Source organism: Oryzias latipes, chromosome 10 (genome assembly GCF_053564925.1).
Source record: "Oryzias latipes strain Hd-rR chromosome 10, Olatipes_Hd-rR_3.1".
NCBI classification, from domain to species: domain Eukaryota; kingdom Metazoa; phylum Chordata; class Actinopteri; order Beloniformes; family Adrianichthyidae; genus Oryzias; species Oryzias latipes.
In genome coordinates, this window is record NC_136246.1 from 23,467,680 (window position 1) to 23,486,713 (window position 19,034).

Genomic DNA, 19,034 nt, shown 5'->3' on the forward strand with positions numbered 1-19,034 from the left:
ACAGTTCTGCCCACATCTCAGAGGCGAATTTCTGATGATCTACTACAGCTCTGAAGAAACGATGTACTAGAAAATGCCATTTGTTTTTCTATTTTGACAAAAAAAGCATAATCACAAATAAAAGACCCCACTAGAGGCTCAGATCTATCACACCAGACAAGACCCAAAGTGTAGGCTGTGCAAAGAGGCGCCTAAAACAATCCAGAACATTATCTGTCCGTCCGCTATCTATCTATCTATCTATCTATCTATCTATCTATCTATCTATCTATCTATCTATCTATCTATCTATCTATCTATCTATCTATCTATCTATCTATCTATCTATCTATCTATCTATCTATCTATCTATCTATCTATCTATCTATCTATCTATCTATCTATCTATCTATCTATCTATCTATCTATCTATCTATCTATCTATCTATCTCTATTTTTTTTATCTGTTTAACTAAAAAAAAACAAGGTTTATCAAATAAGTTGCTCTTCCTGAAAACTTTTGATGATAGTTAGCTGACAAAACAGGCATGATAAAGTTAGTCTTTGTCGGATTTTTCAAATGACCATATATGGACATTCACGCGCTAGGTGCCACGCCTAAACACCTCCCTACTTGACGGGCCTGCTGCGGCTTGAGTCCGCCCTGTCTCCCTGCCAGGAAGTTCAGGAACTCGGTCACCGCCCCAGCCCTCCGCTACTGCCGTTGTTGAGCAATAGTCTGCCTCTCATCGAAACTCTTTGGATATTCTGCTCTCAGGATCTTTTGGGTGGTATTAAATTAACTTTCGGTTACAAGTATCTAAAGAAGGCGACGCAGCCCTAGTTTTGAGTGGTCGACTCGAGGGCATTCATTTAAGGGAGCCTGCGAGGCGAGGAAAGAGAAGAAAACTTCTGAGGTAAGGTCGGAATTCCATACTTCTCCTTCCTCCATTTTGAACTTTTAAACTCTCCCGTATCTTGGATGGTTGTCGGAAGATATACATTTGTTCCCACTTTACCTACATTAGAACGAGTACTTATGACGTTTTTAGATGGATGATTAGCCAGTTAAAAAACTTTTTAACCGATAAAGTTCTCTCGGTCGTAAAGCGGACAAACAAAGCTAAGCTACCGTTTGTTGTTGACATGCTAGCAATATTAGCTGAGCTTCATTACGGTATTACGTTAAATGGTTGCAAGCTGCTGCGTACAGTTAGTTAGGTGTGTCGAAATCATGAAATACCTGTTGAGACTTGTTATACTTTTTGAAGTTTTGTGGTTCTTCGTTTGTTTTAAAATACTTGAACTGTTTACTTTGTTTAAGATTAAACCTTTAACTAAACTTTGTGGCTCGAGACAACAAGTGTCACTTTACTTAAAAGCACGAGTAGTTAGCGCTAGATGTTGTTAGCAAGTTTGTTTGGCCATTCTGACCCACTTTCTTTAGTAAAAGCAATAAATCGAACTGTGACCCAATTTTCCACACGTTACCATTTTTCATTTCCACTAACTATGTGTTTTTATTTTGTTTTATTCTGTGTTTCACGCACTCAACCGTGTTAGTTTTTCGCTCAGGATTTGGTTTCATTTTGACGGACCACATCACACAGCAGCTAATTTTATCAAGTAAGCTTGATAAAAGTTTGACCCATGTGGGCTTCAAGTAACACCAGACAAACAAATGACTACCGACACGCGTGAAATAGTATAAAATGCAGGGATTACAGACGTTGACCATTATTTTGCTTTATTTTTTTAATTTCTTTTTCAATTTTATATATATATATATATATGTTTTTCCAACAGACCACTTCTTTCAGATGGCTAATTTAGTTCTCATATCTTACTTTACTTTTAAATGGTCGAAATCTTTAATATAATTTAGAGAAATACTCTAAAAATGAAAGGCTGTGCTTGAGAAGCCACATTCAATTGAATTACCTAAAAATGGAGAAACAGGGTTAGAATTTACAGCAACATGCACTCTGTCTGTAAAGTCAAACTTTGTTACATTTTGACTTGTCAAAATTATTGTAATTAATTACATTTACACTCCCTTCACCCCTTTTCTCTTGTTATAATTGACAACTTTACTCATTTATAAATGTCGCAAAAAATCACTTCTAATCTACATGACAATGTGAGAAAAAATGCAAAATTCAAATGCCTTTTATGCGTCCTTTCACTTCTTTTTTTAAGCTGAAGAGTTTCTATATGTTGGTACTAAAAGCTAATTGTTGTGCTGGCACAATGAAGATGTTAGATTACACATTTCTTTTTCAATAACTTATCCAGCTTTAGCCTCATTGATCAATGTGACACGTTTGGGGGAGAACAAAGATTAGTAATTGAAGTGTTTTGTGTCAATAACCTTCAAAATGTTTTTTAACCGACAGGAAAGCCAGACACAATGTCAACTTTCGCCACGCCTAACATCAACTTTAAATGGGACCCAAAGAGCCTGGAGATACGCACTCTAGCAGTGGAGAGGCTGCTGGAGCCCCTTGTTACCCAGGTAATAAAGTGGTTGGTTTACCATGGTGCAATATGGAGCTTTTTTTGTTTTTGTTTTTTATTCGCCATAATTTAAAGTGATATTCAGTTTACAATTTCATTTGCAATCTGATCATGGAAATTGAAAATGCATTTTGCAATTTGAAGTTTAATGAAAAATTTCAAATAGGGATGGGCCGATATAATCTTTTCCGGCTGATACCGATACAATATATTTTTACTATTTATGATTCATTTTTGTTAATTCACATTTCAATTAATTGTTTGCTTTAAATTCATTTAAAAAAAACTTAAAATCTATTGGATTGTAATTTGCCATTGTGTTTCTTGTGTAAAAAATGTATATCATCAATTTTATATCTTTAAAAAAGTCATTATTTACATTTACATGGAAACTTGTGCCTCAGAGCACACCCACATGAAGAAAAGTGTTTCTCCTCCGTGGCACAGCGTGCCTCGGATTAACATCGCGGTAGAGGGATACAGAGCCCTCCAACTGAAGGTTTCCCAATATATATAAAAAAAAAAAAAAAATCTATTTCGGGATAGCCCTATACCTCTAAATGCCCTTACAATTGGACGGTTAGGGAGAAGCAAGAGGGGTAGGGGAAGAATTCGGATTTGGCCTTAAACTGAGATTTGAATCTATCAGACTCTCATCAGGGCAAAGCCCACCTACTTAATTATCCTATAACTTTTATATTGAATCAAATTTGAATTTCAATTCTGGAGGTTGTATCACTTCCAAAGACACAAGTGGTCTAAATAGTCCACACAACCTACCAGAACTGTGTTTGTGCTGCACATACACTTGAATAGGTAAATGACTTAGTTATATATAACATGGAGAAGGTATAACAGATTTCTTTGTTTGTATATTGTGACATTAGAACATGGTGCACGTCTGATTATATTGCATAAAAATAGTGGTTATATTTCTGATCCTTTAAGAAAATTCAATACAGAATAAAATCTAGCAATACTTTAGTGTTTTCATGAAAAAACTGTATTTACAAAGTTGTTGTTAAATATGGATTACGGGATGCTGATATATTTTCTGCCATCTATTCTTTCGATAGGTTACCACACTGGTAAATTCCAGTAATAAAGGTCCATCTAACAAGAAGAAGGGGCGCTCTAAAAAGGCTCATGTTTTGGCTGCTTCAGTGGAGACTGCAACTCAGAACTTCCTTGAGAAAGGAGAGAAGATTGCAAAGGAAAGCCAGTTCCTCAAGGATGAGCTGACGGCTGCAGTGGAGGATGTCCGTAAGCAAGGTATATTAAAAAAGACGCATTGCTGCAGTGTGCGGTTTCTGTTTTGTTTAGAGCGCTTCTGTAAATGGAATAGATAATTAATAAGTCATGGTCTGTGTACTTATCATTTTCCCCAGTGCAAAACTTTGAAATAAGGGTATTTATTGGACAAAATCAACTCCTAATTTATTAATATCCATTTCTGCTTTGAGGTTTTTATGAAGAGCATTTAATGACTTTTCATTAATACATGCAGACATTTAGTAACTTGCCCCTAAACTAACAGTTATGTAAAACGAGAGTGTTATACACACAAAATGTGACTGCATTTGCTAATTCTAGTGTGGGACTAAAGCTTGTATATATTTCAGAGGTTTCTCAGTTAGATTTAACTTTTACTACAATTGAAAGATTTGTCCCACCAATCCTCGCTAAGTTAGTAATGCATAAACAATTTTTGTGGCAGATGTGATGCTTAAAGACCCACTCCAATGAAAATCGTGTTTTTTAAAATGTTCTTGCAGACTTTTTCTCATAAAGGAGGATATATAAAAATAACATTAAGATTAAAACAGCATTTCTGAGGATTTCTTTACTCAAATTGTCAATCGTTGCAAGGTTGGGTTTGTGAGGGGCTGTAAACAAGTGGGAGAGAATGTAAGCAAAAGCAATGGGAGATTGGGAAATGAACGCAGGGTTACTCAGCGTCAACAGTCCTGGCCACAACTGACTGTTGTGGCCAGTTTCTAGGAAATGACACAGGATTTTTTTGGGGGGGCTAAAAACGTCACTATCATAATTAAAAGATCAATGGGAACTCTGTTACAAGATATCAAAAGATGATTGGAATGGTTCTTCAACCTATCCCTGTTACAATCCTCAGAGATTGAAGCAACACTTTGTGAACTGAGAAAAATTTTTAATAGCTTGCTTTTTTTAAGTGAGTCAACCCACTTAGTCTGTTTCTGTTCAGTTTTATTACACATTTATAAAGCTAATAGTCCAACATGGTCAGCAGCACAATTGCAGTCATTCCATCATCTCACAACCAGAAAATATTCTAATTTATTCCTTTTCCCACCCTGCAGTTGCTGTGTTTTGACATGTAAGCAGGGTTGAGGCCCAGAAGCCATGACTTGGGTGGTTTTGATGGCTGTGTCACTATCATTTCTATTTCCTGCTGATTTTTTTTTTTTTTACTGAGTTAGAAATCTTCTACTGTGAATAGTTTTTAGTCTGCTGATGTCTAGTAAGTTAGATATCCTCCACTCTAGATAGTTGGGAGGAAGCAGACGTGTTGCTACATAGCATGTGGCTTGTTCAGTGACCAGGTATGTTAATGTAGTTGTGATAAGCTGTCACTGTGTTGGAATTCAGTGACTGTTAGCTAGTGCCTAGGCCTGGCTGTCAACTATGCCATGCTGCTCAGTGGAGCATGATGAGACTTAAAATACAGCCATCGACTTTGGTAACGTTCCCACTCCCACCATTGCATGGAGCTATGGCTTACAGACTTTTTAAAATGGGAAGAAAAGATATTTCACATAAATCAGATGACTGTTTATTGTATATATATTTTTTAAAATCTCTCTATTAGCAGATTTTCTATTTCGTGGTTGTTTCAACAATTTACCATGTTTATAAATGCTGCTTAGTGAAGCTGAGAAATTTCCATGCCTTTAAGCAGCCATTTCTGCTTACCCATGTCCTTGCTGACCCTCGCCTTGCCCTTCCTCTCTGTCTCTACCTTGTCAAATCTTCTGTAAGGTTATTTGTGTCATATACATTTTAATCATTTTATCATGCACACTTTGGGCTGCATCGCTCAGGGAGCGATGGATAGATGAAAGTTTATTAAAGGCGTACTGATCGCTATCTGCCCTCATGAGAATGGCCTTATTGATTTTCTTCATGGGGGGAATAACAGCCTCGGGGTAGTGTGTCTGTGGTACATATTCTTCATCATTTGCACAAACTGTTGTAGCTTTGGCTTGTAAAATACCTCAATGTGCAATCATTGCCTGTTTTAATATTTTTTTTTAACTTCAACAATGCTTAGCAATGGCGTGAGCAAACAAACTGGTATTTGATATTTTAATAAGATTGTATTTGACACAAAAATAAAAAAAATCTTTGTTAATTGTTCTAACCACACACCACTTAAATACCTAAGGAAAGATGTTAGTTCCTGTACTTTCATAATTTTACCCATGTTCAGTGGACGGATTATTGTAACCTAATAGTGGAATTGCAGTTTCCCATAGCTTAGACTCTATAGATGCACTGCAAACAGACAATTGAAGGAGGAAAAGTGAATACTTGTGAAGCACCTTGACATATCTGGGACTGTGGCTGTCTGGGAGATGACGTCTTCTTACTTTTAACTCCAACTGCTTTTACAGAAACTAAGTGTAGGTTGTTTTTCGCTTGTCGTATTTAGGATGTTGCACAGGTTTATTAATCAATCTAATCCAAGCTTTGTTTTCTTCTTGACTTAAGAAAACTGTACGGTAGTTAAGAATATCTTATCAAATGGAAGATATATACATTATTCTCCATAGAGACATTCTAAGGATTGTAGCAACCACACAGAAAAAAAACCCTCAAAGCTTTTTATAAAACACTTAAAAAATTATCGGATACGGTCTACAAACCTCACTTCCACAAAACAGTTCTGACCCAGATGGTACAAAGTCTGGTGCTACAAGTAAAGCAGAGCATTGTCCACACCCACCTGCTCCTGATTAGCAAACTGCAGTGGGTTCAATACAAACAGAATCTGCAGTCTGAGTAGAAGAACTCATTTTCAATGGTTTTCATAAAACCTGCTACTGGTCAGTTTAAAATAGTATAGTTATTTTCTATACTGACAAACATTTTTGTCAACATCCTTTGAATAAGCTTGTTTAGACTGTTGCTGCTGTGCTGGTCTTACCTTTGTTTTGCCGGAGAATCATTGTTTTTTATTCAGTCTAAGATTGAGCATGCTTGGTGGCTCTGCTTCAGGTGGTATTTCCAGTTTTAGAAGGAACATGTCTTCTGCACAATTTGCAGTGCGCGTTACTACCAGCCAAACATATTTATTTACCGGCCAAATTATTGTAACTCTATTTTACACAGAAATGCCAGTAAAATTATTTAAGAAAATGCACAAAAGTAATTGTCATCTAACTGTGAACTCAAAATCAGAGAAATTCACGATAGATTTCCTAATTCTGCCTCCAGGTGATCACATTTTATATTAAGTCATATAAAAAAAACTAAAAATAATCAAATGTTTATAATTATTGCTATACATCATTGACATTAAAGCTGCAGCTCTCACAAAGAAGGGGAGCAAGAGGATTCAGCACATTTTGTTACACTGCTTTGTAATTCTACAAAGACGCTGCTAAAACACACGGGATTTAATTCTGTTATTGTTTAGAGAATTCCGTTTTTATTAATGTCCTTTTGAATTGATTATTTTTTTTATCTACCACGTCTTAAAGGCCAGTCAGTAAAAATACTTTCACTCTGTGTTTACATTTGGATGTCACATGGAACAGTTTAACAAAGCATCATTAGCATCGTAGCATCAGTGCCTAACAACAGCGCTGTCTCCAAATCAACACTTTATTAATCTGTCTGTTGCAGCTGTAAGTGAAGCAGCTTTATCCTCCAGTTCTCACTGGATACTGTTGAAAACCGCCTCATGTTCCGCTGTTTCAATAGCTTAAACTGAACACTACACAAAGGTGAGGTGACCGCGGGTGGGGAGCGTGTCGAGTGTAGACGTAGAGGAGGGCAGGACAAAAGAAATTCACCTAAATGACAGCCATTAAACATGACTAAGTTTATGCTAACATTTATTCGGCATGTGGCGGTTAACCCTCTAACTTTAAGTGCCAGAGTTAAAGAGGAGAAAATGTTAGCAGCCAGGGAGTGTTATTTTTTGACCCTTCAAAATAAGTCTATCGCGATAGACCTGCCTGGTTAAAAAACTACAGGAAAACAGGCTTTAGAGGAACGTCTAACTCTAAGCTTTGGTTAAGCACCATCGGGACCAGGTGACTTTCTGGGTTGCACACTTTTCAACTTTGCACTCATCAATAAAGATGTTTAGTTAATACCCAGATAGGTGTAGCAGTGGCTGGTTGGACCAGAGCAGAAGGCGACAGTCGCAGTCCTGAAAGAACAGCAAAGGTGTACCAGTTGCTGGGCTCAGTGAAACTAAAAGTTGTCAGTGTGCACTGTATGCTGGGTGCATTGGTGTGATCTGAGATCGTTATTAGTTGCACCAGTGAGAAATAAGGCTGCATGTGCCACTAAATTGGCCTCACCCCTGAGTTTTAAAACAGTCTTACGCATGGTGAGGAAACGGCACTGAACTACATTAAGGGAACTGCTAGAGTTGGGACCACAGCAAAAAGGTTACTGGTACTGTTGTACTGTTGGTATCACAGTTATGGATTAAAAATACTGCAATGCTCAAAAGTCCTCTTGCTAAAACCAGCACATGTCCAGGCTTTTCTAAAGTTTTCCGGAGAGAGGATGATTGGAAGAATGTAATGCAGAATTAGTGACTATCAAACACATTTGCCCCTCTCTAAATGGACGTTTATTTTTACATCATGTTTAATTAAAATGTATTCATGGCTAACTGGTTGAAAATGTGACATTAGTGTTAAGTGTTTTGTCCAGTGTCATTTTTACTGTGTAAAACTAATGGTGTTTCAATGCTTTTGTTGTTCTTTTGGCCTTTTTTCCCAGGAGAGTCAATGAGGCAAGCTTCAGGAGAATTTGCAGAAGACCCCTGCTCCTCTGTAAAGAGGGGTAATATGGTTCGTGCTGCCAGGGCCCTGCTCTCAGCTGTCACGCATCTGCTGGTGCTGGCAGACATGTCTGATGTGTACAAACTCCTCGTTCAGCTTAAACTGGTGAGATGGTTTTTCTTTGTCTGTTTTACCTAAAGACCAATATAATTACCATTCACAAAATTATCTACTCTAATAAACAAAGTCTAATGTTTCTATGCTGAAAATATACCTATTACAAGTTAAAAAATGGTTGAACACATTTTGTTTTCTGTAACCCTAAAGATAAAGTAGCAGAAGGTTGGTTCAAAACAGGAACATAAAGATTGGTACTGCTGTTTCACAGGTTTTTGATTTAAGTGTCAGTAAAATGTTAGTAAAATGTTTATTTATTTTGAATGGCAAAGGTTTATCCTATATAAGACATAAGGGCTCTTTGTTTTCTCCTCAACTTGAGCAAGTTTCATGTAGTGCCACCTATTTTAGCACTTCACCTGAAAATTTGTTCATGTTGGTGTTTCAAAAGAATAGAAGTGTTATTACTATCTAGAATCTACCCAGCACTGCTGCAGAGATTGACCAGAAAAGCACCAGAGTGTAGAGAAGGTAGTCAACCATAGCCTTACAGGCTTTTGTTAGATGAATTCCAAGTGCATTATCCTAAAACAATTGCAAAAATCATTTATGTTTGTTTGAAACATTATGAAACTGCTTTTATAAACAAAAATGTCTTCAAGTCTGGTTACAGATTTCAGGTTCTGCAGCTCTTTAAGGTTAAACTTCATAGGATCGCTAAAAGAACCAAATGTACTTGTATCAAATTACAGTTGAAGCTGAACAAAGGTTTATAACGTGCAGAATGTCAAATGCACAATAGTGTTAAACTCACATACAGAACATTAGTTTTTATGATGTCCCTCCACATAGTCACCTGCACAAATGCATCCTAAATCTGTAAGCAAGGTAGTCAACTTTTCATTGTGTCTCTTCTCTGTGTACTGTCGGCATACTAGATAAATGCTGTTGCTTTTGTAATAGTTTATTGCAGTGAGTAGACCAGAGCAACACAGATGACTGGACTCTTAAAAGATATTGTCTTGCAATGTATGAATGCCCTATTACAGCTATAAGTGGGCATATAAACTTTACTTCCAGTGTAGATTGTTGACAAATGTTCTACAAAAAGGACATAAAAGCCAGATAAATGAGGTTTATTTTTATTGACAAACGATAGCATTGCAAAAAAACAAAACAAAAAAAAAAACCTGATGCATAGTAAAGTTGAGAATACAAAAGGATTCTCCGTTTTGTCTGCAGTGCGGTTTCTTCCTTGAAGCTGCAGGGCATTGGAAGTTTCACTTCTTTTCGAGTAATTTAGATTGAGCTTTGTATTTTGAGACGGGTGTGGTGTAGAGGTGGAGAGATGAACCTCTGATCGAAAGATTGCCGGTTCGGTTTCTGCCTTGCCCGCCCGTGAGTCGAAGTGTCCTTGGGCACGACACCGAACCCCACGTTGCTCCTGGTGGTTATAGGTTGGCTCTGAGCTGCCATTAGTATGTGGCTGTGTGTGTATGGATGAATGTGAGTAAAGCATAGTAAAGGTGACTGTGAAGTGATTTGGCCTTCAAGAAATGTAGTGCTACATAAGTATATAGCCTTTACCCGTAACATACATGATGTAACTACTGATTTTAAGTGTAAAAAAGAATACTCTTCAGATTTATTCTTGTATTAACAAAATGTGAGTTTTCAAATTTCATTGTTTGAACCTGTTTGTTGGTCTCTTTGGTTCAGGTGGAGGATGGTCTGGTTAAAGTGCGTAATGCAGCTACAGAGCAGGACTTGGAAAACCAAAACAGCGCTCTGAAACCAGAGGTGAACAAGCTGAACTCGATGGCTGCCAAGAGACAACAGGTAATGTTCCTCATATGTGTTCCTCAATTTGTTCTTTTCACTTTATTCACTGGAGAATATACCTATTTATTAAGTTTTAAGGGTTTTTTGTTTTGCTAGTGTTCACTATCTGTTCCCTCATATCAGCATATTTTTGAGTGCTTGGTTCTAAATAGAAGCACATTATATTGCAAAGGCTCTTTAGAATGGCCTGATTATTACAGTGTTACCCCAGGCGACAAAAGCAAATTTGGGTCATCCATGACAAACTCTTAGTCTCTTCGTAAGGGCATGACAGGCTGAGTTTTGAATTGAGAGAACATCATCCCTTGAAGTATACCATTTTCCATTACATGAATTCATTTTCCATCCTTTCATTTCTTTCTGCTAGGAGCTAAAGGACGTCCATCACAAGGACCAAATGGCTGCTGCGCGTGGAGTGCTACAAAGGAACATCCCCTTGCTGTACACAGCAACCCGTGCCTGCCTGCAGCATCCTGACGTGGCAGCCTACAAGGCTAACCGTGACCTGATCTACAAGCAGCTGCAGCAAGCAGTGTCCGGAATCTCCAATGCTGCCCAGGCCACGACCGCTGAAGACTCGGCACTCGGTCATCCAGCAGGGGGCGGAGAGCTGGCTTACGCCCTCAACAATTTTGATGTAAGTCAAAAATATGGCTTACAGGTCATCATCTATTTGTTTAGTTTTATTTAGCTTTCCAGCTAAAGTACAAATTATAAAGACAACCTGGTATTACTGATAAATAATGCATCATATATAATACAATTACATGTAAAATTATATTAAACTGTATAATTATAAATATTGTTTGACAGATAAAATAGTAACTAAGGCACATTGAGTTTGTTTTTTAGTCACAACTTTTTCATACCTTGATTAGTTTCTTTTAATAATATAAACATTTGCTCTCCTTTTGCCCTTGTACACTGTTACCAAAAGTATTTGCTCATCTTCCTTGACTCGCATATGAACTGAAGTGCCATCCTATTCCATAGAGTTCAATATGATGTAGGTCCACCATTTGCAGCTATTACGTCTGCAACTCTTTCTGAGAAGGCTCAGGGGTTGACATAGCCCAGAAATTTGCACTGGCCCACAGGGCCAGTAGTTTTTGAAAGTTACTGGCCCGACACCGCGCACAGCGAGACCCGCCGCTCCGCAGGTGCTTGCAACTTTAGGGGGGTCCGGGGGCATGCCCCCCCGGAAAATTTTAATATGGTGCAATTTGGTGCATTCTGGTGACATCTAGCACTTATTTATACACTTTTCAATGACTAAAAATTGTGCATGTCAAACTTAAATCTGCTCTAGTCTGTTTCAGATGTTTTGAAGAGAGCGCTGCAGTGTAGTAGTTAACACTAGTTAAGAAGTTTTCATGCTGCTTCTAATCACTGCTATTTCACATTTGTTCCTAATCAATAGTTAAGAAGTTTTGACTTTTTTGCCCTGACTGCCTTAAGGTTCTGCTTTTTGTTACTGTTGCAAAGTTACATTTACTTTTTAGTTACTTTAGTTACCTAATTAAATTAAATAATTGAAAAATTAAATACAATTAAATTACTGAGATCATTCAGCTAACTAGAAATACTTACTGCTTACAGTGTTGTAAAGAAAAACAAAATTAAGTAGTTTGACCTTGTACTCCATTTGAGTCTGAGATTCAGGTATTTTGAGTTGCCTTTGATTCTTTGACATTCAGCTTAAAGCTTAGTGCATACAGTTTCATCTTCAATGCATTCATTAAATATCTTGCTGTCCATACTACTAATTCCACCCGTCACTCCATCTGACATATTCCTATCTATTCCTGCCATGTCTTCCACATCTCTGACATGCTTCAGTCTCTCTTCAGTGACGGTGTTGGATTTATGATCATCGCGGTGAAAAACCACCAGGGGACGCACTGATATGTGTGTCAGTTTAAATATATCTGCCTAAAATGTAATAATAACCCACTGGCTTGTTCCTTCGTTGTTGCTGTTTAACATTGTTTAGTATTGAATTGTTACATTCAATAAAGTTTGAAAAAAAAAATGAGTGAGTGCGTGCCGCGTGGTGCTTGGCAGTGACAGCCGAGCGCGCAGGTGGGAGAGGAGAAGAGTGATAAAAGGTTTCCCATAGAAACCCTTGAAGTCTGAACACAGGACTAGCAGAAAAAGTGAATTATAAAGACGAGGTAAATCTACACGTTTTCGCAAAATATACTTTATTGTAAAAGGTAAAAAAATGTATTAATTGTTAGATATTTTAGTGGCCCGAGCGGACAAGTAAAATATAAAGTCTTGTGGTCCGTACTGCTCGAAAAACAGGACCGGGCCAGCGGACAAATGGCTATGTCGAGCCCTGAGGCTGTCCACAAGGTTGAGGAGTGCGTTCATAGGAATCTTTGACCATTCTTCTAATAGTGCATTGGTGAGGTCACACACTGATGTTGGTTGAGAAGGCCTGGCTCTCAGTCTCCGCTCGAATTCATCCCAAAGGTGTTCTATTGGGTCTAGGTCAGAACTCTGTGCTGGTCAGTCCAGTTAATCCACACCAGACTCTCTCATCCATGTCTTTGTGGATCTCGCCTTGTGCACAGTCATGTTGGTAGAGGAAGGAGCCCGCTCCAAACAATGAAACTGTAGAGAACGTGTCCCCACTGCTCTAGAGTCCAGTGGCAGTGTGCTTTACACCACTGCATCCATGCTTTGCATTGCACTTTGTGATGTGTGGCTTGGATGCAGCCGCTTTGTCTTGGAAACCCAGTCCAAGAAGCTCTCTGCTAACTCTACTTGGACTAATCGGAAGGTCACAAAGTTAGCTCTGTAGCAATCCACTATGCGCTTGAGTATCCGCTGACCCCTCTCCGGTGGTTTACGTGTTCTACCACTTCATGGCTAAGTTGCTGTTGTTCTCAAATTCTTCCATTTTGTTATGATGGAGTTGAATATTTAGGAGCCAGGAATTTTCATAACTGGATTTGTTACCCAGGTGGCATCCTATGACAGTTCCACGTTCCACACGAGCTCCTGAGAGTGGCCCATTCTATCATGAATGTTTGTGAAAACGGTATAAAGAGATTTATTTGATTCGTTAAATACTTCAAGCTGCCATGAGATTGTTCAAACACATTTAAGGTAACCATTTATTGCAAGTTTCGCCGTCTTTTGCGATATGCGGATTTCATAGCTTGATATTGCGATAACGACAAATTTGCGATTTATTGTGCAGGCCTAGTTCAGACCCTCTCCCAGTACTGTGAGGCTCGCCATCTGCTGCAAGAGCTGCGTCTGAATGACCGCTGCTTTCAGCGGTACTCTTGTCTCTCTGTGACCTGGTGTGATGACTTGTCATGCATTAGTCCGCGAAAGGAAAAATAAGAATAAAGCTAGACGACCTTTTATATTGTCTCAATGGAAAAACAACCCATTTTATGGAGTTCAGGAGGAGAGCGATCAGATTTTCTTCCTATTTGGTATTTGGTTTGAACTCTGACCTCTGATCATGTCATCATGCTGCGCCTTCGTTGCCAAAGTTCAGATATTTGAACTCTGGATGCACCATGCCACAACGACCGAGACGCGCTCCTGCCACACCACCGCACTGCGCCCGACCTTCAGAACACGTTGCAGGACCTTTCATCATGTCTGTCAAATTTTGATGCATGAATCACATTCAGTGTGAACGCAGCTTTAGAATTCTGTGCTTAATTTTCCACATTTGCTCTGGAAGCCTTCCTTAGAACTATCCTTAGCAGTCACTGTCACCAAGGAAAGTTTAATGATGATTCTTTTAAAGGAGAATGTCAATGTTTTACTATAAAATTAGGTTTTGTCAATATTCTTTCATGTTTCTCAGTTGACCTACCTTCACTTGGAAAAATGAAAATTACTCTTGAAAAGCTTGTTCCTTATAGTAAAATGATACTGGAATCTTTAAAGAAAATTCCTTGAAAGCTCCTCTGTTTAAACGTTGAGAACAGTGCAAGGCTGGTTTATCAATGCCATTTTATTGCACCATTTTTTTAAAATTAGCTTCATTAAGAAAAAAGTCTTTAAAAAAACAGATCTTAGCAAAGCATTTGAGTTCTGACCAGAAATCAGCTGCCAGGAACATCTTGAGTGTTTGTGAATGCATCATTGAGTACACGTTTTCACAGGTTTTTTTTGTTTCACTCTGTATTGTGCCATCAGCTTTGTTGGACCATGCTGGTCCTTTGTATTAAACTGATTAAATGTGCCAGGTCTGTCAGTGAGAGAGAGGTTTTTTGTGACTGTTTGGCCCTGTAAGTGAGCTGTAAGCATTAATGACCTAATTTCCTTTAATCCTCTTAAAATGCTTTTTTTTTTTTTAATCGTAAAAGCAAGTAATAAGGGAAAAATTCTAAAAATCTATGCATCACTAAATTTAGACAGTTGGATATTTTAATTTCATCCATGGTAAAAAAAAAAAAATATTTAAACATGTCTAGCTAAGCTAGACTTAAGATATTGCTGAAAAAAGAACAACCTCACCTTATCTACACACTGCATAGTGATTTTTACTGCACTGTTGCTGTAGTTATGTCACTTTAGTCTGCTCTGTAAAGGTTTCTTTGAATGCAAATCATACATTTTTGCTGTAATGCTTGTAGTTGTGTTTAAGAGCAGATTTTTCATTTCTTCAAATAGGTTTGGTGTATAAGAGCCCATAGGCAAAATTAGGAAATGAGTCAACAGTGGTGCTGTTTCTCTGGGCTTCCACCTCCATGTCTCTCTCAAATGCCTGTTGTCATGGGGATATGACACACAGAGGAGGCCAGACAAGACAGAATAGAGGGAGCTGGAGGTGGTTGTCTAAAGAAACCGCAAAATCTAACAATCCAACAGCTGTTTTCCATTATTTGTATCAACAAGGAGTTATTTGGTCATTCAACAAAATGTGTGCAACTGTAGGTGTTACAACCATTTGACTAACCATCTACCACCACACTTGGTGGCTAAAGCTGCTTGATTTAATCTCAATTGATGTGAGAATAGTTAAAGCAAACTACAGAATAAATAAACTTTTGAACCAGTGGCTATTTAGCAATTTTGAAACTCTTACGACCTGAAATATTAAATTGAAATATTTTTCATTATATTTTAACTGAAGCAAATAAAAGTACCATTTTCCTCCAAATTGGTTTTGGTTCATTTCTATAAATACTGCAATTCTATGTTTGTCCCAAGTATGTGAGGCAATGAATTGTTGATATAAATATATTGTTAGTATAAATATTTAAGTGTATTTCCAAAAAAAAAAAGACTGTCACTCTAGATATAAAGATCTTTTTAAATCTGTATAGATTTAGTGTGATTGAAGTTCTTTTTCTGATTGTTTTCCATATTTTAATTGTTTTTTTGTAATAGATCCTTAGTTGCTAAGACTTGCCTCCTAAATGTTTTCCATTCATTTAAATGGTAACCCTTAACGGTTTTTAAAAGATACATTACTGCTAAAGACAATGTTGTCTTTAGTTGTAATGTTACTTTGATTTCTGAATGTCACTTTGCTGCTGTAGTCAAAAGAATTTTCACTTTGTGGGATAACTAAAGTCTTATCTTAATATTAGTTCTGTGCTTTTTTTTTTCCTACCCTGGCAACAAGACACCCATTTTCTTTTTCTGTTTTTAAATCTCTTCTTCTTGTGTCTTCCTGACAGAAACAAATCATTGTTGACCCTCTGGCGTTCAGCGAGGAGCGCTTTCGTCCTTCTCTGGAGGAGCGCCTTGAAAGCATTATTAGTGGAGCTGCCCTCATGGCTGATTCCTCTTGCACACGTGATGACCGCAGGGAGCGCATTGTGGCGGAATGCAACTCTGTGCGTCAAGCACTACAGGACCTTCTGAGCGAGTACATGGGAAATGTAAGTGTCTTTAACTTTTTCCCCCATTTTTGATGTGCTGTTATGTCTTCTAAGTTTGGTTTGCTCTTTTTAATCACTAGTGACAAAAGGTGCGTTTAGATGCTGCATTTCTGACTTGATTGAGATCTATGGGTTCATAATTTGATTTATGGTTCAATACCATTTTATTAAATATTGATTAATTTCTCCTGTTTCAAAGTTCCAACCCCATTTTGCTTGGTTATGATTTTTCTCTTTCCTCAAAAAAGTACATAATTAAGGTTTAAACTGCACAAAAGTAAAACTTTTAAAGCTTGAAAATTTCTAAAAAATAAGAAATCTAATAAAAACATAAAGAAAACCTGATAAATATCACATAAATTCTTTAAATTAAAATTCATCCACTGTCATAAAATTGATATTGCATTTTTAGGCTAAGCATTGACTTAAGTATAGTTTCAGAGGTTTCACTTGTCAAAAAAAAAATGCACCCAAATCAAGTTTCAATAAAGGGGGCGGAAGAACTATTTTGGGGCTTCTGAACTATAGTTACTTATGTCTGAAAGTTTGGGCAGATTTAAACATCCTACACCTCAGAAACACTTTGTAAAGGTGTACCAAACGGCTCAGTTTTTTGGCGTGTGCACACACTAATTTGGATAGAGATAAATGTGTTTACAGGGCTTTTGGCTGTCCTTCGTTCAAATCTGCGACCGGTTGGTTACAAAGCCTGTGCAGTGGACCCCCCGACAATTGTCTGGGGGCCATTGCAGGACCTGTACATTTTGTCATATCTTCAGCAGTTTTTGAGTGGTTTTGTCTTGATTGTAACGGTACAGTTGTCGGAAGGCATCTGTTAAAAGCATTTAGTGAATAAAAATCGAGGCAAAGTTGGTCCTAAATACAGAAATCCTCTGGCCCTTTGCACATTTTTAGTCACGTCTTGGCCAGTGTGAACGTACTCAATCTAGAATGTAATCACCAAGCCATGCTAAATTGAGATTTAGAAATCACCCTCCACAGTAAGCCTGTAAACCTTGTTTGGTTGTATGTTAAAGTAATCCTCGTTATAAGTCTTTCATGCAGTACACTATTCTATTTAAATTTCACTGTAAGATGAAATACTATGGTTTTGTTTTAGCTTTATTCTGTGTTAATAAACTGTGTAGTCCACTAGGGATGTCAACGATTTCTGGGCATTTTAAATGGTTATGAAAACCATCAGCCACAGTCATCGCAAAGCACAACAGGAACTTTTGGAGGCGGTATAACCCTCCCTCAACCATAGAAGACGAACAAAAACTTGCATTTAGTGCTTCATTCACACCGTCCGCGTGTGGTGCGTTCAATAGCGCGGTCCACATGGTTTATGAACGCGTATCCAGATGGTGTGGGACATACCGGACTTCTGTGTATTTACTGTTTATTAGTGCTCAACTGCCGTCTACAATAGGAAGAGGGTTGATAAGCAAAGTCACAGTGGTGCAAATCTTGCTCCAGACCTTTTGTTTTCATAGCTCTTTCCCTATAAACCACAATTATTAATGTCTCCTTCGCCATCAAGTTTAAAAGTGTTGGGACTTCCATGTTATGAAGTGGACACCACCCACACGTCAAGATGCGTTCCGGACGCAGAAGCCCGGAATTCTGGTGTGCGTCACCGACTGTAGACTGGGAAGGAGCCAGTGCACACCAGAGATGGATGCAATACTTACACAGAGAGTCCTTGAAATTTTTCTAAAAGAAATGAGACCTCTGTCAATGGTTGAAGAAGGTGGATTTTAAGACATGATTGGGGTGCTGCATCCTGGCTACCACACAAGTTAAGTCACTTTTGCTAGATAATGGGGGAAAAATTATTGTGGAATATTTTAGTGTTCACTAATTGAAAAAGTAAAACCCATGTTCATGTATATTTTTTGCTCACTATTTCTATGGGAAGTTTAGACAATTATTTAGTGCAGGGATCAGGAACCATATAGCTTGGGAGCCAATTTTGGCTTTTTTGTGCTAGCACATAGCTTACCTGGGACATTACACTTTTTAAAAAATCTTTTAATACGGTCAAATTGAAATTCATAGAGTATATACAAGTAAAAAAAAATGTTTTAAATGCACCATATGCTGAGCTTTAGCAGTACTAACAAGGAGCAAGATGTTGTGATGCTTTGTGGATTTAGTAGCTTCGAAAGCTGTAGCTTTGAGTTGGCAGTAAAAGAGCTGGTGTCTCAACCCTGTACTTTTAAAAGCTACAAATATACATTGTGACAGCAGCGCTGCATATGTGGTTAATCATGCCTCTACAAAGATGTTTGCTATGAGGATATGTGCTGTCTTGTTTAGTAGACCCAGAGAAGACGGGCACAGGTGTGACTCATGCAGTTCAGAGAACGGCATCTTTCTGTGTGTATAAAAAACAAAATGCTGTATAGCCACATCTATCCATATGCTTCCTGATATTTTACTGTCTGGTTGCTGCTTGGTGGCAGCAAAGTTCACTAAAAGTTAGTTCTGAGTTTTCTCTGATGTTGCAAATAACTATTGACAGTAGTTTGTAAGATGGACAAGCAAAACCTCCTGAGGTCTTTTCCTACGAGAAGCCTAGTTGTTGTTTTTAAAAATGACAAAAATGGCTTTTTGAATTGTTTTCTTGCTGCTCAAAATGAAATTACAAACTGCCATTTCCAAATAGTTTTGCTTGTAATAAGTCAAATAGTTTCTACCACTT

At 37.9% G+C, this 19,034-nt stretch overlaps 1 protein-coding gene across 1 annotated transcript in view; it reads left to right on the plus strand.

Annotated features, from left to right (window-relative positions):
• The first annotated feature begins 593 nt into the window (after positions 1-593).
• ctnna1 (catenin (cadherin-associated protein), alpha 1) overlaps positions 594-19,034 on the plus strand; it is a 54,613-nt gene continuing 36,172 nt past the window's right edge. The window contains exons 1-7 of the mRNA XM_004073394.5: positions 594-896; positions 2,376-2,494; positions 3,573-3,768; positions 8,500-8,666; positions 10,338-10,457; positions 10,828-11,097; positions 16,124-16,327. Of these exons, the coding sequence (XP_004073442.1) occupies positions 2,390-2,494; positions 3,573-3,768; positions 8,500-8,666; positions 10,338-10,457; positions 10,828-11,097; positions 16,124-16,327 (1,062 nt within the window). The 5' untranslated portion in view covers positions 594-896; positions 2,376-2,389. The remainder of the gene's footprint in view (positions 897-2,375; positions 2,495-3,572; positions 3,769-8,499; positions 8,667-10,337; positions 10,458-10,827; positions 11,098-16,123; positions 16,328-19,034) is intronic.